At 40.2% G+C, this 24,616-nt stretch overlaps 1 protein-coding gene across 1 annotated transcript; it reads right to left on the reverse strand.

Annotated features, from left to right (window-relative positions):
- Positions 1 to 1,273: 1,273 nt before the first annotated feature.
- dnah3 (dynein axonemal heavy chain 3) lies at positions 1,274 to 23,504 on the reverse strand (the record flags this gene model as incomplete). Its single annotated transcript, XM_080466566.1, has 62 exons — positions 1,274 to 1,627; positions 1,723 to 1,860; positions 2,113 to 2,317; positions 2,597 to 2,739; positions 2,868 to 3,035; positions 3,236 to 3,393; positions 3,647 to 3,763; positions 3,922 to 4,166; positions 4,254 to 4,479; positions 4,578 to 6,205; positions 6,288 to 6,801; positions 6,906 to 7,104; positions 7,311 to 7,493; positions 7,578 to 7,794; positions 7,898 to 8,063; positions 8,142 to 8,811; positions 8,949 to 9,092; positions 9,189 to 9,345; positions 9,513 to 9,636; positions 9,756 to 9,935; positions 10,030 to 10,324; positions 10,417 to 10,520; positions 10,620 to 10,856; positions 10,938 to 11,067; positions 11,144 to 11,249; positions 11,339 to 11,439; positions 11,562 to 11,803; positions 12,527 to 12,638; positions 12,716 to 12,850; positions 12,935 to 13,154; positions 13,255 to 13,346; positions 13,455 to 13,631; positions 13,753 to 13,866; positions 13,946 to 14,054; positions 14,220 to 14,418; positions 14,509 to 14,623; positions 14,721 to 14,831; positions 14,977 to 15,069; positions 15,214 to 15,415; positions 15,708 to 15,844; positions 15,933 to 16,112; positions 16,345 to 16,461; positions 16,675 to 16,789; positions 16,895 to 16,986; positions 17,092 to 17,303; positions 17,462 to 17,606; positions 17,776 to 17,920; positions 18,143 to 18,266; positions 18,651 to 18,835; positions 18,923 to 19,101; positions 19,199 to 19,304; positions 19,402 to 19,532; positions 19,634 to 19,813; positions 19,956 to 20,124; positions 20,870 to 20,995; positions 21,321 to 21,516; positions 21,639 to 21,828; positions 21,927 to 22,092; positions 22,374 to 22,534; positions 22,667 to 22,768; positions 23,302 to 23,336; positions 23,498 to 23,504. The coding sequence occupies 62 exons, from the start codon at positions 23,502 to 23,504 to the stop codon at positions 1,274 to 1,276; spliced, it is 12,030 nt and encodes a 4,009-aa protein (XP_080322692.1).
- Positions 23,505 to 24,616: the final 1,112 nt, after the last annotated feature.

Consider the following 24,616-nt stretch of genomic DNA (forward strand, 5'->3'; position numbering starts at 1 on the left):
AAACCAGAAACCATTCTTTAATAAGTCTAGCCCTATAGGACATATACATACCTGTCAATTGCATCATAGTGTAAATAAACACCAGCATCACCATATTATGAAATGTCAAAATATTAACAGATGTTTTGAAACTCAGCCTTTAGTGACTGAATTAGCATGCATGTAGAGCAAAGATATAAGTATATTTGTGTATGATGTTTACTTTGAAAAACGAGAATACAATAGGACTAGAACAGTGAGTGTCAGTAAACGCTTTAACCAAGTAAATCTAATGCTAAATAGTTATTTAGTGTGAGGCTGACATACTATATGGCAAAACAAGGACACTTTGCATTGTGTGTTTGTGGAAATGTTCTGTTTCATTTACCCCAATGAAATAATATTCCTGTAGTCAAAAACTTTGTGACAGAGTTCAGAATTTATTAAAACATTCCAAATCATTCCGAAACCGCAAATCTATCACTCCCTCTACCCTCTCAACCTCCCTCACTACTCATCTATCTCTACCCCCCCACTTTCTGGTAATCCCACTGAACTCGTCAACTACTACAACGGTTTCATCCCAGATAGACGATTCCCAGAGAGACGACACAAAGACTGTTTCAAATCACGGCGGGGGAAGAAAAAAAAAAAAAAGCACGTCCGGCTAAAAACATTTCGATGACTTACTATAATATTTAATAATAATAATTATAAAAGTGAACTAACAGAGAGAAGCAGCACAGCTGACGACAGCTGTCCGTGGACGAGTTGTCCGTTCACCACTGCGGGCAAGCGGCCGCTGTTGACCTACTTTATGTGTCTTTATAAAACATATAAACTATGTGTCTTTATGTGTAAAAATACAATACTATTAATCCTAGGTTACTGAAATGCTACAAATAATTCACTTATTCTAATGAGTCGTCTGAAGGTTTTTAGTCCAACATGTCTTTTTGTTTTTCTTCCCCCATGCGATTTTAAACTGTCTTTATGTGTAAAAATACATTTCTATTAATCCTAGGTTACTGAAATGCTACAAATAATTCACTTATTCTAATAAGTCGTCTAAACGTTTTCGGTCCCAGGTTTTTTTGTTGTTTTTTTTTACTTACCCCTCCGCAGTTTTAAACTAAGTCGTCTATCTGGGATGAAACCACTACAACAACACTCTTTCCTGTGTTCTTGACTCGCTAGCCCCTGTTAGATCTAAAACTGTCTCCAGAACTACGTAACTTAAAATCCCGTCAGAGCCATCTTGAAAGACTCTATAAATGCAGGCTAATATAAACTCTCAGTCATCCAGCTGGCAGAGGCATGCTACGCCACGGTTAATCCAGTGTTTCTGTGGCTTGTCAGATGGAAGCTCAATGGATAGAACGTAGTTAGTAGAGTGTCCACTGGTGGACAAGGTCCCTCGGCGAGCACTGGTTTTGTAAACCGGACAAGTGTAGATGTTTTCATGCAGGAACTTTGCCATTTCTCCTGGTTTCAGCTTGATGATGGGCAACGAGTCAAAGAGAATCTTGGGGAGGGATTCCCCGATCACCATATTCTCCCTGTCCCAGCGTGCCCCCTCTAAGAACAGCCCCCGAATGTAAGCTCCATCCTCTGGCTTCTCCTCCATGTCGCCTTCCTCTTTGGTTACCTGAAACACAGCTTGGTTTGAGTATATGTCCTTGAATAATTATAATATTTGAAATAACCAGAAGTGCGTAAAAGGATAGGAATATAACAACATGCCTCGTATTCAAAGCCAATGTTGTCGATGGGGATACTGTACTTCCTGGCGAAATTCTGAGACACGCCAGTTAAAAATGACTGAGTGAAATAAAAACCAGAGAGCCAGAAGACTGTGGGCGGCCCATTATCGATCCAACTCTGCCAAGGAATTAAAGCATAAACATAACTATTAGTGTGAGCAAGAGAAATGTGATAAATGCTTGATAACAGATACATTCAGAGTGATGTTAAGCTCTTCACTTCTTGCCAATACGTGCTGAAATATATTGAAAATTCTTTAAATATTATCTTATGACCAATCAAAGAATTTAGTATTTAAAAAAACCATTTTGGCACTCCAGTTTTAAATGAACTCAAGGTCATTGTGTCCCAAACAACACTAATTCTTACTTGAAAGAACTGCAGCCTGGCTAAGAGATCAGTCACGTAGCTCCCCAAGGGCTTAAGGGAGGGGTATGACTTGGCTGCCCACATAGTGGGCACCTTGCCCACCAGCATGCTGTTGAAAACCTCCTCAAGTTCAGAAGACATGACAATCTGGCCCTTCAGAGCTTTGCGGATGTTTACCAAGCTGATGCGGATCACATCTGTAAGTCTGACATAAGAGAGACAATGGTGATTAGTCGCTAATTCTAAAATCTTTCAAGGGTTCTCCACAAACAGATGAATGAACATGACTCAACTGCTACCTTTCACTTAAAGTTACTCTACCAGAATCCACACGGGAAATAGGAAAATTTTTAAGACCCAGTTTTCATTGTTACTGTACATCTCTGGAAGTCATACTTTTATGGGAAGTATATTTGAAAGATATTTTCTGGTAGAAAAACTTTAACACTTAGTGTAACTGCGTGGTTTCAAAAGTTGTCGTTACCTGTTAAAACGGATGACCTCCTGTCTCAAAACGGTGTTCATGGACTCTTCATAGATAACTGGGTATTTATCCGTCACCATTTCCATGTCAAAGTCTGCTGGCAACTTTGACAAGATGTCATCTGCAAGCTCATTGACGACTTCCTACAACACAACGTCACACCACAAAGCAAAATATAAGAACAGAAAGATAGGTTTCATGGGTAACGTTCTGAGAGGCGTGATAAGAGTAACATGTTAATTGACATGGTGAGTGATTTAAACCATCAAACCTGAGAAGACTTGGCCCCACCAGCCGACTGCCTGGGGAGAGTCAGCAGAACTCCGCCGAGGAGCTGATTGGTTTCTTGATTATCCTTTGTGATGTCAGCATTACTATGCAGTCCAAACACACAAGGATCTGCAGATATTGGCAGGCCTCGAATGTAATCGACATATTCCTGAAAAAAAGGAAGTTAAATATTTATTCTGAAAAACGATTCTGAATTCTGAATACATAGATGATAAGTAAATTATCTATAATGTTGCTACTCAACACGGCCATGAAAACCCGACGTGGCCGAGAAAGACACTGCCTCATTTTGTTTTGTTACGGATAAGTGTAGCATAAATTAGTAATTGACCAAAACACTGATAGTACCTGATAGGGGCCATGAGCAGGAACATAATACTGATCTCCTTCACACACATGGTAGCGCTCCTGCTCTATCAGCTCCCAGTTATAAAAGACGGACAGCAAAGATAACAGCAGACGTCTGTCTTTGTCATCTGTAACTCTGCCACCATAGTTGCACTCCCCTAAGAGGAAAAAGGATCATTAAAACCTAAATATAAATCTAAATACGAGAACATATGAGTTCAGAAGTTGTATCAAGTTTAAAATGTATTACGGCATTTATATTTACAAAAACAGGACAAATTATGTATGACAATGTTACAACAACAAAAATAACAGATCAAAAGTTTTGTGTACAGCAGCAGCAAGTTACTCAGGAAGCTGCTCTGCAGGAGGTTGACTGCCTGCAGTTTTTACAACAATAGAAATGATTACCTGTGAGATAGCTGAGGGCCTCTAGAGGAACTTCAGCATAGTCTTCCAGGAACATCTGGATTTGCCTGACACTGATTCTCAGGTCAGAGTCATTAAACTCATAGGGAATATTCCAACCTGAAAGAAAAAAAATGGACAAAATCAAGACCAACAGCTATTTTAGAACACAGTATTATCATAGAAATGAACTAATTAAACATTTGAACAAGCTAAGAATGAATGAAAACACACAAGGATCAAATAGCATAGGAGTCACAGTCTATTCTGTCTCTTACCCAAAGGCCCAAAGTTCCTCCTTTCCTGCACTACAGCATGGAAGAAAGTGAGACCGAACAACAGCTTCTGCCAGATGACCGGTTTTCTGGAGCATCCAAAGAAGTTGGGATCACATATAGGATGACTCAGGTAGGACTGCAGAAGGTTGGCTCTAATTCCTTTAGGAGGCTCGTTGGTCATCTTGAGTCCATTCTTCAGGATACTAACTGGGAACTTGTCAGACGGGTAACTGGTTAACCACAATCTAAAGAGAGAAGCACACAAGTGTTATTTTTTTCATTGTGTCATTTTTAAGAGAGTCTGTTTTTTATTCAAATGTAGTAAAGCCTACCTGAAGTTAGGGTTTGTGTTCTCTGGGGTGATGGTTTCCTGACATATCCGCTCCAAAGCTGGCATCCAGCTGGTAGCCAAGTGGCAGTTCTGCAGTACCACCCAGGTGCCCTCCTTGATGGCTTTGTTAATCATTTGAGCAGCTATGGGTCCTTGTCCTTGACCAAGGGAGATGGTTTGAGTCTTACAGCCACCCATGTTAAGGTCAGCAGCGAATTTCAGCAGACCTGATATCATAAAAGAAAAATGGCAAGTTACTCCTTCTCTAGCGCAATACGGCTGTTATTTGTTAGTTTAGACACGTAACATTTTCTTGATCTATTACCTGCAGTTGGATCTGATCCTGGCGATAGCACAAAGATGAGAGGAGTGCAGCAGTTTGAGTCTTTGTAGCTCCCTGCCAGGTCAAAAGTTGGTGGTTCAACGTATGCTTGCCCCATGTTGTCCACTATGAAGTCTTGCACTGCCGGAACCAATTTATCTGGTCTGAAGCACCTGATCACTACCAATCGATCCAGTCCCAAAAGCTCACTCCACATGTCAGGCAGCTGTTCCTTGTGAGGTTTTCCAGAATCATAAAGGTTTTTCCATTTGGAGACATTGTCTTGAACATGTTGGAAGAAATCTTTCAGATGTGGAAGGCTAGATGCCCTGACGATTTCAGACCAAGATTTTTCAGACAGCCACTCTGGAGCAGGGTTAGGATTAGGATTATCCAAAGCAATGCCACCGGTCAAAAAGAATCGCCAGACCTGATCGTCAATCAGGCCCTTTCCTTGCATGATGCCAACAGTCAGCAGGAGAGAGAAAAGCAGCTTATCTTTCTCAAAAAGTGAGCGACAAACATTATTGTAGATGCTGAGAGTAAAGTGCTTTGTAATGTTGTCGATTCTTTGGGTTACATCATCACTCTTTGCACTCTTAGCAATGGAATTGAGGTAGAGGTTGATGAACCAGGTCAGGGAATACTGGTACATTGGCTCAATGTTAGCCAGTTGCGAGATGCAGAAAAACAAGACCGAGGAATGCTCAGCGACGGGACGGTAGCCCATACGAGTATCATCAATCTCTTTCTCAGTCACACTGGCAATTTTTTGCTTTTCAGAGATATCCTCAGACAGGATTTTGGAAGAAGACAAGATCTTAATTGCCGACTCATCCTCAAGGATGTTCCCTTCAGAAGACGAGAGCACTTCTAAGATCTTGTCCTCGATTTCCTTGAGCTGCTTGTTGTTAGCAGCACTCTCCAGAATGAGTTGGTTCTTTTTCTCCTCCAGCTCAGGTTTGTCTTTGGCAGCCACGAGCCCCAATAGCTGGTCCTGCAAGCCTTGTGGAGTGATCATGAAATTCAGCAGGCAGACTTTCACAGCCACTTCAGGAAGATAATGCGGGTTCCTCAGTCCAGTGGTCATGTAGAACAAAAAGTCTTTTGAATATTCCACAATATTCTCCCCTATTTTTATGTACTCTACACCCTGCTGTTTGAAAGTTTGCTTTAGCAACACAGGCTCAAGTACTGGGTCAAGTTCTTCACCAACATTTTCTAAAAGAACTGGGGTCCCCATCTGGATGCAGTTCTCCAAGATTTGCACGTAGTTGGCATCCGATTGTTTGATGACAGCAAGCTTATTGGCTTTTTCCATGTTTTTGATCCATTTGTTGGCTTGATCTTGAGGATCAATCATGAGGGGCCACCGTCGGGAGTTAAACACAATGATTCCATTGTCTGTGGAGAAGGAGTCCACTGGCAGTCCTGCAATCTGCCACGCCCGTATGGCCACCTGGTTTCCTAGAGTGTTACTGAGAGAAAAGTCCTCAGAACAAGGGATATTCTTTTCCTGGCACAGGGTGTGCCACTGCTCCTGGCACTCTACGCGGTATTCTACTGTGAAAGCACCAAGGTACGACACAATTCCAGCCGAGAGGAGTATGTCACCTGTCAGATTTGTGTATCTGTAAAAGGGAAACATTACAATCTAATTAATTATACATTTAACACACCATAATACAAGACAATAAGATTGTTATAATGTACCTTATCGCTAGTTGTTCTGCAGCGTCTGTCCATCTATTCTTCTCTCCACCCAGACCTCCTATTAACTTCTCCGCTCTGATGAGCTTCTGGGAACATAGTTCAATCTTTTCCTCATAGTATTTCTTCTTATCCATCATGGCTGCCAGCTCATCATTGAGACTCTGCAATCTGTCCTCAACTTCTTTCAGCTCAGCTCTTTTCACTGCCAATGTGCCCATCTGCACAGCAAGCTCATCCTCAGCCACTTTCAGTTTCGCCTTTTTAGGAGCAACCACTTTGGCTACACGTTCATAGGACTCCATCGCTCGCACCCATTTGCACAGGCCCTCACATGCAGAGGACACCTTTTTAATAACAGAGGGCTGAAAGTCGGGGTGGTTAATGAACTTATCTCGGATTTTCTTGATGGCTGCGGCAGGAATGTTGTCTTTGTTGTAGGTTTTGAGACTTTCCAACAACTTTAGGTCTCCTAGAAGCTTCTTCGACGGGCCCCAATAGTCCTCAATCATTTTACCTGCAAGACATCAGTTTTTAAATAATATCTCAAAAGTATACATTGAGAATCTTTTTATTAATAGTTCAGCAATAAAGAGAGTGTTTCCAAAGTGCAGATCTTACCTGAACCACTGGGATCCGGCTTTCTTTCAGGTTTCATGAGTTTCATGATACAGATGGACTCCATTACCAGTTTCACTGGACCAGGTGGATTCTTCATTGACTTCACTACCGTTATGTCTGAAGGTTTCAACGTGTTCAGGGCTGAAAGAGCAGCCTCTAACGCAGGCATTGCTTCTGCTAGATCCCCCTCACAGTCATCCTGTAGGGCAAGTATAAACAATCAGTGTGTGAAAACTGGATATAGATAACAGCCAATAAGCAAACCCTACTGCAAATATGTACTTTATCAATAATCTTCTAAAACAATTACTAGATGTGATGAAAAAACTAACTGAACCTTACATGAAGTATTTTAAATTCAGCATTTGCAAAGTATACGTTATAGCCCTTAAAAGACATGCCTACCTTGATTGCTTGTGCTGCAGCTGCTGCTTCATTTGCCACTTTTTCATCAGCAGAAACAAGTTCTTTCTTAGCATCTACTTCCACTGTTTCCTTCTCTATCTTAACCAACATTTTATCCGTCTCAGCTGAGGTCTGGATGAGCTGTGGCTGCAAAGCCGTCAGCTCTTCTTGCATTACTGATACCTGTAATATATATAATATGAAATAAGAAACACAAAGTACAGATTTCATTTGTTCACAATTCAAATGCTTGACAGAGTGCGTCACCTGAGAAGAGGCAAACTCCAGTTTCTCGAGACCAGTGATGTAGCGATTCTTTGCCGTGTTCACTTCATTCCTCTTCATTTCAAGTAAAGTCTTGAATGTGAGAATGAGCTCAAGGTAGGAAGTGGGAGTGACATAGTTGTGTCTTCCTAATCTGGAGAGATACTTTTCAGACATCTCCCTGACACTTGTCTGGAAGGTCTTACACATTTCCACCACACTTTAAGTGAAAAGAAAAACAGAATGTCAGAAAAATGAAACAATGCAATACAAAGTAAGCTCATGCACAGTTAGTAGAGGTTTTTTTTTCTCTTTTCTCTTACGCTTCTTTGGCATCACTCTCCATTTCTATATCCTCCAGAAACTTATGGGCCACCATCTCCAGAGCATCATTTGGCCAATCATGAAACCAGTCAATTGTGCAGCAGTTGATGAGAGAAGGGAACATCCTGAGGCGGTTTCTGAATGCATCACCGATGGGACTCATGGCTGTTGAAAAGTGATATTAATTTTTGTAAAAAGAGTAAGGCAAATACAAATGTGAAAAAGTCATGGGAAGGAGCCTACCTAGCACAATGTGAAGCTTGGATTTCACGCGTTCAATGAAGAAGTTATACATTGACAGTGGCGTTGAATCAAGCCTTTTGCCTTCCATCTTGGCAATATGCTGAACTTTCTCAATAATGTCCGCACGTTCATCAGCAGCAAAGATGTTAGGTACGTCTCCCATGTTAAGAAGCATGCTGATGTCCTCCAGCATGGCCTCATCCTTAATTTGGCTGTCGTTGAACAAAAACACAAGACGCTTTCCCTGGATGCCAGCTTTAAGCATCATCCGCTTCAGGTCCTCTCGCCAGTCTGCTAAGCTATAGGTCCTGGTTAGCTCAATCTGGAACAGGACGTAATCACTAATGAAAGTGGCGAGTTTAGTGGCGCTTTGCCGCCCAGATCCTCCGATGCCAACAAGTAGAAGGTGGCCATTGTCTTGCTTCAGGACACGGCAGATGCGAGAAATATGCTCAATAGCAAACTTGAACATTACGAGGGACATGGGTGTCTTGCTGAAGGTATTATGTTCATTCAGGTAGAACTCCATCACTTCTTGTAATGACTGCATGTCTGAGATTTCATCATATGCCTTCCTGTCAGAATCGGGAAGGGCATAGTCTCCGAAGAACAAATTGCGGATGCTGCAGATGTCTACTACCTTGCCATTTAGACTGAGGTGACCCAGAAGCTAAACAAAAAAGAGGAAAGATTTAGCAATAATGAACAGAAGCTACAGCTCCAAGTTTTACTTTTTTGTTGGGTTACCATTTTGTGACAATGTGTTAGATGACAAACTTATCGAAAACGTTTTGTGTGACTGTGTACCTTTTCTAAACTCAGCTCAAAGAAGTCTGAAGTTCTCTCTCTGACAATGTTAAAAAATGTTTCATTGTCTCTGTTGTCAATGAGCCGGTCAGAGAATACACGGTAGACTTCATGGATCCAGAGACGAATCAATTTATCTCCATCCTAACATAAATCATACAAAAACATAGATAAAGCGAAGCTGCAAGAGTAATTCAGACAACTTATTTTAACAGTTGATTAAATTTTTTCCACTCTTACTTGCATGTGCGTGTGTGGAGTCAGGAGTATGCCTCGTATCACTCGAGCAAAGTCTCGCAGGTTGAATATGTAGTGTGACTTAGAAGGAGTTGGAAGGAAGCTGCCCACTGCGTCCTTGTATACCGCCATCGTGGCTTGAACTATATTCTCACCCAGACTGGGATAAAAAATTACATTAGATTACATTTTTGTGTTGTCAATAATACAAAAGAGAAGAAATGTGGGGTTGTGAATTATGGAAGTACATTCTAAAATGTTCTGTTTATAATTTAAAACAAGACATTACATTTTGAACGTGATTATTCTTCATAATATGCTTCTTACCTCAGGAAAGAAGCCTTAAACCCTTTGCTAAAGTGCCAGTCAACAATGGAGCTGAATATCGTGGTCAGGGTTCCATCGTCGAAGGAATCAATTGAAATGACATTCAAGTGACGTGTGAAACGACCTACAATTACAAACGTTTTGTTAATTACAGTCAAACATCCAAGTGCCATTTTCTTCAATACAGACCACCACCCACCCATAAACAAACAAACAAAATAAAACCAACAACTTTCAACAGACCTGTAATGTCATTCTTTCCACCACCAGGAGGCCCCATTGCAGACATGAACAGCACATCAACCATGTCCAGTCTGGAGGTGTCTTTCTTGTCATACCAGTGACGATGGTCAATCCACTGTCTTAACAGCTCGATTGGGGGTTGGGCACCATATATTTCCTTAGCTGGCATGTTCAGGTCATCTGCAAAGAAACATAAATAAAAGCTCTCAATGACTCATGATTTAACATTTCTGTTTTGCAATATCAGTTGGTACTATTTGTGAGTCATCCTTACCAACGTAGACGACACACTTCTTTCCCACCGGAGGCCCAAACACACCCTTCTTTCTTCGGTCCAGCTTTGACATAATTATGTCTTGAGTCTGATTTGCAGAGGTGCGGGCAGAGAAGTTGATGCAGTTCGGCATGTACCGCTCTTGAGGCAGCTTTACCAAGAAGTTTGTGTTGATGACAGATTTCCCAGTACCAGTGGGGCCGACAAACAGCATGGGTATTTCATGCTCCAGGTAAGTATGCAGGAAAAAAACCTGACGTGCAGTCTCCATGGTGGGAATGATTAGATCAGCCACCTAATAGAAAACAGCAAAGTTTCAGTGTGCACGGTAACACTCAGTGATTCTTTTTTAACTTGTGTGGTTTAAAAAAAAAAAAAAAAACTAACATTGGCTTCAGCTGGTATGGTGCTTTCTTCCTTTGTGATTAAATCAGTCCAGACTTTCCATTGTCCATCTCTCCGCTTAACAAAGTAGTAGTCATAGACGGTACCTGCAAACATATATTCATATTGTTAAAAATGCACTGGCTCGGTCACTATAGTAATCAGAATACAAGTCAAATTTGTATTATTTTATAGACTGATAGGACCTTTTTCAGGAAAGATGTTGTTATTTTTGAGCTGAACACTCTTGGGTCGAGGGTGCTTATTATCCATGCCAGCAATGAGCTTGCGGAAGAAGACATCAAACTTTTTCCGACTTTCTCCAGTTATGGTCCCACCCAGAGACCACACAACCGCAAACAGGAAAAGACTCTGCAGCCACGAGGTAATGTGCTGGCTTGGCAGAGTCTCTGCACCATTGGCCTCTGATGCTGAAATCTCATCTGTTATAGACAGAAATAGTCAAACACACATACTATACATACTGATTGAGGAATTAGAAATTGAATATCATTCTCACTAACCCATCAGGCAGGAGTACAGCTTCATTAGACTTTTGGCCAGGTGGATGGGAGACGTCGACACCAAATATCGACATTCCTTGTCTATAAAATCCAGACAGGGCTGAACCAACCAATCAAATAGGTCTCTGACCTATAGAGAAAAGGTTAAGTAAGTTTGAAATATTGGCACACATCAAGATCAAGAAACAGGCATTTTATACCCTCACCATATCTCTATGTTCAGTACTCAGACATCCAGGCAGCGTGTTCATGTATGACTCTCTTAGAGGAGACCAGCCGAGCTGCTGAGGTTCCATGTAGATCATGCCACATCTTTGAAGGAAAATATTTTTTAAACCACAGCTACTTTCAATAGTTTTCTTACAAATATGAGTCTGACTGATTATCTCTGAGCCTCTTACCTACTGACTGTAGCTGGAGAGGCTTGCTCCAGATCAGCTGTTTCAAAGATCAGACTCATCTTGGGACTCATCTGGATTATCTCGCCACTCATAAGACAAAGCTGGCAAAGAACGTATTCAAAAAGGTGAGTTCATTATGTGAAGATATTTTCAAAGCACAATGATCATTAAACTAAACATAACGTATACCACCCACTGAAAGAGACACCAGAAAAGGCTGTACCTTCTTGTTGTCATCCAGCACAGTGTTCATATTCTCAATCCAGATAGCATCTACTGGCCCATCAAAAATGATCCACTGTCGATCCTCTGAAGTGGAGGAAGCCTGACGTCTGTAGGTTGTGGCCAGGACACCGTCAGACCACTCATGGCTGACTGGATCGAAACAGCCATATAACTGGCCCATGGTGATAGCCTTGGGGTTGATGATGCAATGATTCACTGCAAACTCATCCATCAGCTTTGCTGTGTGAGGAAAATGAGATATCATTGAAATAATAAATCAAAACAATGAAACATAATTAAAATAAAACATTAAACGCATGTCTCTCAAACACCACTGCTGAACTCCATGTCTGCTCACACTTTTCTTGCTCCTCGTTCACACCTAGTGTGGAGCTTATGCGTGACTGATTCTTAATATCTCAAGGTTCATTTCAAGGCCGTTGTCAGACCAGGATAGAGCAGCGAGAATGTCTGCATGGCATGCATGTCAGGTAAGCTGCAGCACATCAGCAATGCAGCAGTCATATAGCAAATAAAGATAAATGCAGTGGTATACACACTGATACATAAATAATTAAATATATATATATATATATATATATATATATATATATATATATATATATATATATATATATATATATATATATATATATATAGATATATATATATATATATATATAGATATATATATATATATATAGATATATATATATATAGATATATATATAGATATATATAGATAGATATAGATATAGATATAGATATAGATATACATATATATATATATAGATAGATAGATATAGATATAGATATAGATATAGATATAGATATAGATATAGATATAGATATAGATATAGATATAGATATATAGATATAGATATAGATATAGATATATATAGATATAGATAGATATATATATATATATATATATATATATATATATATACATACAAGGTATACCTTTGTAAATGTCTCCAAGGGCAGCAGATAGAACTTTATAGGCTGAAGTCTTTCCTCCAAGGGGGGCTCCTACTATCATAAAGCCATGACGTACCAACATCATCTCATACACCTAAAAATAAAGACACAGATCAAGATTATTTAGGTGCTACAACTGTTATCAGTCCTAAAAATGTCAAAGGTCAGTACCTGGATGATTTTCTGAATAAACCATGGAACTGGCTGGAGATTAAGCTTGGCAATGTTTTCATTTATTGCCTGCAGGAGGACCTCATAGTCTGGCTTTGGAAGAACAACTCCAGGAAATAAATCGGAGATGATACCCTGTAGGGAGCCACAGAACAATCATGGTGACCTCCACCGGACATGTGTTAACAAGCTGAGTTGATGTGGTACAAAACTTCATACCTGAAAAAGTGGCACATCCTGTGCCAGAAATTTGGCCATGTTTACGTCCATCAGTGCCCTGAGCAACAGCACACTCTCGTTCTCCTTGGGATACTTCAACTTCAGATTCCCTGCCGCAGTCAGCACAGACTTCACAGCTCGCATCCCGTAGTCATAGTGGTGCTGGGAGGACAGCTGCTCAGAGCACAGTCGGTAGGTGGCCACAATCTTTGCAGCAAGGCTGTTGGTATATATTAGAGTCAGATGTTTTAACCAACGCATTCTAAATAAAAAACAATATAGTCACTCAAATATTTTATGCATGATGGATTATTCCAAACCTGCGAGATTCAATGAAGCCCATGGAGTAAAGCGAGATCTCACCAATGAGACCGTAGTCCGGCACCATCATAGCCACGGTGCGGAAAAGAGCCTGTAAAAACAGATTGGCTTAAATATTGACACCTGTCGCTAGTCAAACTCTTACAGCTTAAGAGCTACATTTGCAAATATTCGACAGTCCCTTTGTGATGTACCGTACCTTCAGATTGTCAGGGAGCTCAGCCCTGCCAGCATATCCAGGGTTCATAGTGATGAAGACAGAACAGGTTGGGTTCAGGGAAAGCTCTGTTCCCTCAAACAAGAATGTCTTCAGGTTCTGTGAAACGGCCTGCTGTATGCAGAGGATCTGCTGAGCCACCACAGAGAGTACCTCCACCTGTGCCAAACAAATACACTCATCATTACCTCAACCAATGCCTTTGTTATTGAGTCAAAATTTAGGAAACCCTTAAGATATCAATACTTTGTTAAGTAAACTGGTTCACAGTCAAGCTCACCTCTATACGATTGAACTCATCAAAGCAGGCCCAAGCTCCAGACTGAGCCAGTCCTTTAAAGAACTTACTCATGGCCTTATAGTCCAGCCCATCAGAACAGTTGAAGACCACACACTGGAAGAAAACCACAGCATTAACACCAGTAATAATGTACAACACAAACAAAGACTTGATAACTGTTTGGGTTTACAACCTGCTTCGCCAAAGCTTTAGCCAAATCTTTCGTAGTCTCAGTCTTGCCCGTTCCTGCTGGACCCTCAGGAGCTCCACCTAAGTTCAACTTGAAAGCTCCCAAAAGGGTCCTAAAATAAAACAAAGCAATTTGTCAGAATAATGTTGCAACCAAACCTCACATTTTGACCAATTGTATGGGGTCACAATGTAAGGTGTTGTACATTGAACAGGTCTGATTTTTAAATCTAACGAAAACATCTAAAAGACATGAAACCACATTCATAAAGAATTACCTGTAACAACGATCAGTCAGGGGTGTGATGACCAGGCGGGAGGAATTCCCCAGATATTCATATCCATATGTCAAGCAGGTCGTAATCATGCGGACCATCACATCTCGATCCTCCACGTAGTAACGCAGCTGAGAAAGCCATGCAAAGTCATTCAGTGAGGAAATACGATCCTCTGCCAGCTTTGCCACAACATCTCGAGCTGGGAAGGAGAAAAAAAAACATTTATTGTACGCTGTACTGCATATTCATTTTCTTAACAAAATAAAGAGGTTTTGAATGTCGATATTACCGTGAATGTCGATCACGGTCAGAGCACCAAGGGTTATCCTTGCCCCACTTGGCAGGTCCCCACGCACCAACTCCACAATATCAGCAATTTGAGCGTTACTCTTGTCCAAATAGGCCTTTGGAATAAAATCAATAATATTTAAGTAAAAAAAAAAAAAAAAAGTTTTTTTTTTTGTTTCAAATAGAGGTTAGCAAGTGTATATAAAGACTCACAGGTAGAGAGTTGTTCTGTATGGCCTCAGCCACTTCAATGGTCCAAAAGATAGACGAGACACAAATAACAACTTGGCCAGGCCAGTCCAACACCCACTTCTTGCGGGGAACCTACGGGGAAAAGAAATGTTACTCTGACACAATAAATCTACAAAAATAAAATGAGCTCATGCATTACAGTAATAGCCAAGAATTATGTGCTTATACTAAAACTCCAAGGTTGAAATATAAAAATCCCAGTAGTATTCCTAATTACCTTTGTATACTGATTGAATCCTTGATGAATGACATGTTGAACACTCCTGAGCATAACCTGTTCCACCTGCAGCAGCCATTTCTCTACCATACCCTGAAATGTTCCAGTTCACAACTTAAATATCATGTGCAGCAAAATGTAAACATATAACAGAGATACATATGATTCAATTTCCAATTTATAACAGAAAATATGCAAAACAACTACTGATTAATGAAAGCAATCTCTGTTTTATACCTTAGCATGGGCTGGAATAATCATTTCTGTGAAGGGTACGATCTCCTTTTCAGAGCTGATCATGCCAGTAATCTCCATATCCTGGGTAAATTCCAGCTTTGCAATGCCTTCAAAACATTTCTTCAGGTGAGGTTGCACACATAGTGGGTCCTTGGTCTGGGACAAGATCTCCAGCAGCTCATCGTTGGACAGGAAGAAAAATCTAGAAATATCAAGAGAATAGTAACATAACTACAGAGAAACAACCACAACACAATATCTTGATAATGGTAAAACCATTTCCTGTGCAGTTGAAATGCACTGCATTCGAGGAAAATGAAGCACTTCCTTCAAATACACTTTATATCAATTAGGATCTATACTGAATATTTGTTGAAATATGATATTCCTGCAGATGTCTATTGTGCTTCAGTATTTTTTCCACATATAAATATTTAGATCTCAGTTTAAATCAATTGTGACATGTTCTTCAGATCAGTATGAGTTGTCCAAACCTTGGGAAGTAGAGCCTCTTCTTTTCCAGGTAGCCATTGAGACCTTTTTGGATGTCATCCAGGAGCACATTGGACTCCTTCAGCCGATCCAGCATGTTGTCCTGCCCGGTAGCCGCCAGCACATGGGTGTCCCTAACCTGGACCATTGTAATCATACAGAAGTCAATAGAAATAGATCCAATAGTTAAAATGGAAAGAGAAAGCTCTAGGCCTTGAGGATTTTACCAATTCAGTGATGATATCCTTCCAGTAGTTGTCCACGATGGCAAACTTGTGGCCCTCCTCAGGCATTTGTGCAACAATGTCGTCTGAGCTAAAGATGGGCTCGAGGTAGAGCCATGCAGCCTGACACTGCAGCATGGAATCCAGGATGTCGTGCATACACAGTAGCTTTTCCTCCCATTGCTGCAAAATAAAAAAAGAAAGAAAAAGAAAAAAATGTGACGGCAGCAATATTACAGTAAACAGACTACGCGTAAACAAATTATTGTTTGACACTTATACAGAGCACATTAAAAATCCATCAAAATCAAACATTGTAGTCAACAAAAATGAAAATATTACATAAACTTGACAGATACTACAGAAATTGTATTGTTTGCTCATGTGGACAAAAAGTAAACATGTTTTGTCTCACCTTGGATTCGGTCTCGATTGGCTTAACAAAAGGTGAACCTCGTATGGTCTGTGCCTTAATAATGTGGTCAAACAGAATTGCTTGGATGTCATCCACGGCTGACACAACTTTGATATCCTGTAGGAATGGAATAAATAATTCAATGTATAGTTCATGTAAATTCATGAAAAGCCTGTAAAGCTGGTGAGGCCAACATACAGCAATCCATGTTTCTTGCAAAGATAGGACAATCAAAATCATTGAAGGATGAAATTCTGATGTGGTTTTAGAATTTCATCTTAAAATGGTCTCTGCATTAAAAGAATATGATCCATTATGTTTTGGTCGTACCGTATCTCTGTATGCAGTGAAACAGAACCGTAGTTCAGCCCATTCATTTTTCATGTTCTCCAGAGACTTTTCCAGAGAATGCTCCTTATGGGCAGAAGCTCCAATTTCTTCCAACCTGAATCAAGGACAAAACAAAAATGTGACCTTTTTCTCACAAGCCAGAGATGCCTTTCAATTATTGTGCATGCACTAAGTATGTTGTTGTTAGTAAATGTCGTACTTATCAGAGAGTGTGGAAAGTCCTAGGTCCAACATGTTCTTCAGTGAGCTGCTCGCATCTGGTTTGACATCAATTCCAGCAATGTCTCCAATCTGCAAGCACACAAAATATGGCATGAATAATTCATAACTACGGAGGTCAGTGAATTTCTAAGAATATCAGCTGATAACAGAACAAACAAACATAATACAGCCAACCTTCTTCCAGTGGCGATCTTTCATGCCAGGGTTGCAGATGGTTGTCAGAACAGGCAAGTGCCGCTTGAACTCATCAGTTTTGTTTTTGAGGTTTGCGGCCATGCGATGCGGTCCAGTGAGTCTTGAGAACACCTTCAGAAGCTTATGAGCGGTCCTCCACATGGTGTCGAGTTCATCTGCAATTTTTTCAGCGTCCAAGTTCAGGAACGAACCTAGTATTCAAATGATTTGTAAAGAACGACATCGTAAAGATAACTGAACAGGCACCATTGGTCATAATCTTTGCTATGTACAACTTGTATAATTCAGTCTCACTATAGATGTGAATACAAAGAAAAGGGAAGAGCTTTTTCCAACGTCAGTTACCTACCATTCATCCACACCTCTGACATGGTCTCAAAGTTCAGCGCTGTGGTCCAGAGCAGATCAAACAGCTGCTTGTCACGTATCAGACCTTGGAGCTCTGGAAATTTGCTCGGCTCCTTCCCCAGGAGGGTTTCGTCATTATTGATATCCTTTAAAAAGAAGTGACAGAATCAGCAGCTACCATGTGCAGCATAACTCTCAAAAATAGCTTTGTTAAAATAGATACGTTATGTTGCATATTAATACTCATCTGTTACAGTTCTATACAATGAAGCTTTGACCATTATTATTGTTTCATACTGGAGCAGTATCTCTTACTTCTAGTTCAGTGACAGCAGCCTCCAGTTTGGTAGTCATCCTTGTAAGACTTTCTACATTAAATTTCATAATTTCCAAGTTCTTGGTGTCTTTTCTCTTAAAACTGTGTATTTCCTTATCCATTTCCTGTATTTTCTGAACAAATCTGAGGAGCCTGTCAAAAACATAGTCAGTTTCAAGATTTGCAGTCTCCCAACAGAGGAATTGAACAATATTTATCAAAGACGAACACTGGTTATAAGACCTCACCCACATAGAAAGGATTAGGTGAATTGAAGGTTTGGAGGTAAAACCTCAAATTCTAATGTGAGTGAAAGTGTCAAATGTGATGGTTGCTGCTTGTGCATGACTGGGATGTGCTTCTGACCTTGTCTGCAGGTAGTCCTCAGCCTCTATTCTCAACATGGCAAAACGAATTTTGCTGTCATCAAGCTCAATCAAAATCTGACTAGGCCAGTTGAAAACATTGGAAATCAGCTTCAAGTCATCAGCTGGAGAAAAGAAAAGAGAAATCAATATATTACACATCACCACCTTTTCTGCTATCCCAAGCCTTTGAAACCAAACTCATCTTTAAGGGTTCTGCACAAAATAATATACGATTATGTTCTTGTAAATGTGGAAAGTCGGTGGACAAGTAATTCATTTGTGCAGTGTTGGAGTTGTAGCATGTAAAATAGTATCATTAAACTGAAATGTCAGTATCATAATTGAGAGAGGGTGTTTTCTATTGAGATCCAAATGTTTCTAGAAATGTTTCTAGAAATGTTTCTAGAAATGTTTGGAATCTAAGTTACAATGAAATCTGTCTGTGGTTCATGCCATTTCTTTGGACAATCAATGCTAATACTACTGAGAAATTTCAGCTGGCGTACAAGACATCGAGGCGTAGTTCAGGATGCAGCTGAGGCAATAGGCCGCTTCCTCAATCTCAGCCGTTAGCTTGAGAACAGTCACGTCTCTGGTATTGTTGATGAACTGGCTGAGAATCATCAACTCCTCTGTTGTTTCCGGGATGGTTCTGAGAGTTTTTGAAATTTCCTTATACTTTTGGCAGATCCTGGGAAAACAAAAATAGAAGAAATTGACTTTCCATCTTGAACTTGGAAGGTCACAAATAATCCATCGTACTATAATGTCTCTTTACCTCCTGTTCAGTTCACGGTTCTCTTCCACCACAAACTTGACAATTTGGTCTTTAATTCCTTCAGTGCGATCATACAGGTCTTTATTCAGTTCTCCAGCATCCAGGCAGAACAATGACAGAGGCACTGTGATACGCAGTGAGGCAATCTCTTCCCCCAAGTCACCGATGGTCTCAATTTCCTGGCAATTGAAAGGAGGATAAAGTTTGGAGAACCAACCGATTGAAAAGAAAATATTCTGCATAAATTTGTGATTTTTAAAAAAATATTTTTTTTACCTTCATGATTTCTTCTTGTGAGTGCTTCCCCTTGAGGAAAGCTGATATGTCCTGCTTTGCAGTATTGTCAATTAGTTTATTGTATTTTTGATATGTTGTCAAATACCTGAAAAAAATGATCGATTACAGGAGGCATTACTTTTTCCCTTATACTTGATAGTACACGGAAATATTGGGGGGAAATAACATGTCTCATATATTACTTTTGGGCTCCCACTATGTTCTTCTGGAAAACATCATGGGCTTTGTGGATTAGGTCTGTAACCAGGGATTCTTCTGGCTTGACAGTGCGAAGATACAATTTCTGGATCCCATTAAAGACGTCACATTCCACCTGGCAATACATGTCACATATCATTTATGTTATACAGCAGTTTAACACAATAGACTACACTGCACAAAATCAACATCTTTCAAAACGATCATAGTTTTTACCCTCGGAAGCTCCTCAGCACTCTTTATGATTTCCATGAAAGCCCTGCGAAAGAGCTCCCAAATGTCATGGAGGCTGGGAATGAAGCCGTAGTGAGATTCTTCCACTTGTAGTTTAACCACCAACACTGAAGCCTCTGGGTATTTTATCTCATCGTACAAGTCTCCAAAGTCATTGCCCTCCTGAAGAAAATAAAACACAGGACAGATAATAATGAGGAATCACATAGTTTGAATTCTGAAAGGCAAAAATACATTTTTCATGCTGTCCTCGCCGGATTAAAGCAATTATTTTGAATAAAGTAACTAAAATAGTTGATCTAACCTCATGCAGCATGAAGAATTGCAGCAAGTCTTCCAACGACTCGGTGACCAGAGTTCGAAGTTGCCTTGACATGAGCGAAGCCACAGAGTTGAAGAAGGTGGCATTATTCGGATCTGCCAGCTTGCTCTCCTCAAAGCTGGCAAAGAGTGATGTACAATGAGGCAGCCAGCTGAAAGAAGTAGATGGTTCAGAAAGATTTCTGTTAAAGATTTAGTAAGGATTAATAACACTTCCCCATTAAAACAAAAACTATGTGTGGTTTGTTGGTCTTTAATTTTGTATTTTCACTAAAATAGTACTTGATACGTGTTTTACAAAACACTACTGTCATTTTGGTGAAGGGAAAGGAATATGTGAAAATTCAAAAATGGAACTTAGACTACTAGGAATTTGTTCAATATTCTAATATGTGTTGATCATCAATAATAACTTGTTAAATTTAACTGACCCTAAGAAGACAAAGGATTCTGATTCATTCTGACTGTGATTTGAATTAGACGGTGGTAACAGCAGAATAAAGGTACAAGCAAGTAGAAAGCAGGAGCAGAAAAAAAAAAACAAACATGCAGCAACTACTTTCCACAAATCACAGAGGCTCGTGTTTCTGTTGTGTCGAGAGGCATCCCAAAGGGCTGCTCCTTGGTCCAACAGGAAACACAACAAAGGATGTAACACAATCCTAAAAAGACGAGTGTGGGCAATCACGTGTAAGTCACCCTGACATGTGTCCAACAAAGTGGACAAGATGGAAACAGAAGCCGGCCTCCTACAAATGAGATTTGTCTGCTTGATTACATGGACACTGTGAGGTGCATAGTGCATGCCAGTGTGAAGAAACTTAATCTGAAGATCAGCTTATAGTTTGAAGAACAGGCTGTCCTTTGGAGACAGTCTGATGAACTGGCACAACTCACTTTTGAACGAGTTTGTTTCTTGTCGTCTGGCACTGCCTCTGAACCAACTCCTCGAATTCAGATGGTAGGAGGGGGGGGTTGGTGGAGAAAAAATCCTCCAATTTGACAAATCTGAGCGATGAGAAGCTGAAACAGGATAAAAGGTGATGAGTGAAATTCGACATATTATCAGTTTAAAAAAGTGAGACTTTTAATTCATTTTTTTACTCAGACACTGCAAACTGGAACACAAATTCTCTTTAGCGTGACTGTGCCCATGCTGTGTCTTTCAGTTTAGAGACTGAACAACATTTTCACATCTTGGAATCAGAGCAGATTTAGCTGGCGGGAGATGTCTTTTCTGCATCCCCATTACAGTCATTTAGAAGTTGTTTTCTTCATACAGTGTACCCCTATCAACTTGATTAAGTTTCACTTTTAATAACTGAAATTGTGACGTGGCTAAACATACTTCGTCACCCAGGCATCTTGCAGGAGGGACATAATGGGATTGACAGTAAACAGATGTTGACTTAGCCACGAGTGGGCATTCCTGTAGCTTTCAGCCCAGGGCACTGGGGCGTGTATCACCCTCCTGGGAAAAGGACTGGGGATGCTGTTTATGGACAGCCGTTGACGCTCAGATGGGTCGATCAAAGTGTAGTCAACTGGTGACATAGACAGAGGTGATTTTCCTTTAGTTCATTTAATTGCAACATTAACTATACAAAGGTTATCAGTCTGAGCAACCTCGTAAAAGGGGGAAAAAATGTGTTAAAATGTGTTATACCTATGATCTTCTTGAGCGTGCGGTGATAATCTCTTTCGACTTCTTCCATGTTAGCCCTCACAATTTGCTGGTATCCGCTCGGCCCTTCAGACTCAGGTGGGAGCAGGCGTGCAATGTTGCTCATAAGCTCAGGTGGCATGGGCGCCACCGCAGAGCTGGGGATACCATGGTTGATGTAGTATTCATACCTCTGTATAAGTAAAGATAATCACTTTGTCAAGAAAAAGAGATCTGAGAGATTTGGAAAAATCAACTGATATAGTTACATCTGATTTCCCTGATACTTACTTGCAGATCTCTGTCACTCGGTTCAACTCGAGTGGCCGCCAGCTCCTCCTCCTGCTTAAGCAATATGTCAAGCTGCTCGTCAGGACTCATCGGCGGACTGCTGGGAATACTGAGGTGTCTTTGCCTGGACTCTGCCTGACAGGACGCTGAAGGATGACCTGTCCTCCTGTGAAACCAACAAAATGAGATCAAATGAGTCACAATAAAAGAGCAATCCCACAAGTTCAGCAACTGCAGCTGCAAAGTGTTATTTGGAGGTACCATCTTATCGGTGTAGCTGTTCCTCTCTTTCCAGGAGCGGAGAATGCTGAAAATACTATTAAGGTAAAAACACTACATTCTTAAATTTCTCTGACATATTCTTTACTTCAAGAAGTGATCAAGAAAAACACTTTTGAAAGGATACAGTGCAAGCTATGTTTTGTCAAGTCCCGATGAGGACTGTACTTTCTGAGGCTTTTAATTTTAAGGTGCTGCGCCTGGAGTCTGTAGTTATTTCCAATTATCTCACTAGGAGTTCGGTGGAGGTGTTGGTCTTTAATCGGCGCTGCCGGAGGCAATGAGTTGCGCTGGAGAATGGGCGGGTATTGACTGTTCCTCAAGATAGCCTGAAGTAACAAAACAGATCAGAATGTGGCAGAGGGGCTATTGTGTTGAACTGTAGGCAAATATTAGACAGAAGATTGGTTTTCCTTGAGTACTTTTTTTTTGTTGCGTTTGTTGCACAGATATATTCTTACTTGATACAGTTCTGAAGGTTCAGCATTATCAGGCAAAGGTGGTGGAAAATAATCTCTCCTCTGACTCGCACTATTGAAGGGGATATCTTCCGTCTGCAGCTCCTATAAAAGAAACATGAGTTGCAACACATAGAAAAACAAACATGCATAAATAGCTTCCTGCAGACATTATCGGTGCCTTTTCAAAGCAGCACACAGTATATGGTTGAAAAACAAAGTATTTGATGTAGTTATAAAACCAATTAAAGCTGCAAGCAGCATTGAACAGGTCCTAGTACACCCATGCATGTTGGAACGTGGTGCATGACGAGGTTTTGTACATGTCAAAGTGCGATGGAAATGTTGGCCAACAATATGACATGAAAGTGTCAAAAATGTCAGATTTTGTGGCTCACACAGCACTCCACAGAAAAGTTCCACAGTGATGCTTGAAAACCTGCTGATCAGGAACGCTTTACATGAACTCAATTGCGAACTGAAAACATTGTCCAGGTTAAATCCTCCAGCCTTGGATACAACAGGGATGCAAATACTGGCAACTCATAAACTCTGCAAAGGAGTCATATCCTCGCTGTTTATATCGGACTCTGTGCTTGTATTATTTAGTTCTGAGAGTTTGACACTTAGAAACTCACCTGCTGGAGTTGCTCTATCGTGCTCGCTTTATCGGCTATTAAAGATGGGGAAAAGAGACATTAGTTGTTATTAGCAAATAAGGAGCGACGCATAGTGACACACACTGGACACATAGATAAAACGTGTTGGATTGATCAGGACTGTTTAAACATGTTTCACTAATATTGACTGAACTCTTTGTTCAGAAAAACTCACCTGACATTTTCTCCTTCGACATTCAAAACGTTAATGTCTTAATCAGTGAGTCTCTGTGAGTGACTGTTCTTCACCTGCAAACACAAAAACACAATTTTAAGGCTTCTGAAAGCAAACTCCTTGCAGTCACACCACTAAACACCAACTTATTGCTTTAATACTGATGTGATGTTTGACCGCTTTGTTCCTGATGCGTAAAGGTTTACTGTCAATACTGTCGAAGATGGCCAGTAAGCCGCTCTGCAATGCGTTTTTTATATCTTTTTTCACTTTTGTTGCAAAAAGAGAAGATTTCTGCTTTTCTGAGAAAAACTCCAAATACGTTAAAACAATGTCTCCACTCGAAAATAATCCACGGATTGTTGGTTCCTGCTTCTTTTCTGGTTTTATGAGTAACTGTTATGTTGTCATCAACCTTTGATCTCCTTTGAGCCTCCCATCCTCTGATCCTCTCATCCTCCCATCCTTTGATCTTTTCTGTGTGGGACATTTTTTTCAGTTTTATGTGATTTTTATTTTATTTTCAGACTTGTTAGTCGAATCATTAAAGCAAAACGTCCTGCACACTGTTCTCAAACTTTCAGCACATTTTGATGTGCTTTTTGTGTCTGTGCCCCCAACAATGTCGGAGGAGTTATCTTGAATTATAGTGAAATATTACATTACATTATTTCAGGGATTCATATGAAAGTCTAAAGCATCAAAATGATGAACTCCACCAATGGTATCTTTGACTCTTGGTAAATAGTATGAAATGAATAGCCAAATTAAGATTATTGCTTCACCCAATAAATGTCTTATTTATGTTCAGATCTTAACGATCATTTGAGAGATGAACTCACCAAAACGGAGTCGGGTTTCATCAGGACAGGAATCTAACAGAACTTCAAACACATCACACACCACATATTAGAAGGAAAAACGACACAAAAAATGTTAAAAACAAATAATTCACTTTTTCATATCAGATTAAAACACAGAAGTGTGAATTTTACATATTCTATGATTTTACTCCTTAATGTTTTACGTTTTGCCTTAAGTAAGAAACATCTAGTGAAATAGACCAATAATACTCAGTCTACTGTGAAGTTCAGTTTTCTGTCGTGTGTGGGCTACAAG

Source organism: Lipophrys pholis (genome assembly GCF_963383615.2).
Source record: "Lipophrys pholis genome assembly, chromosome: 7".
Classification (NCBI taxonomy): Eukaryota; Metazoa; Chordata; class Actinopteri; order Blenniiformes; family Blenniidae; genus Lipophrys; species Lipophrys pholis.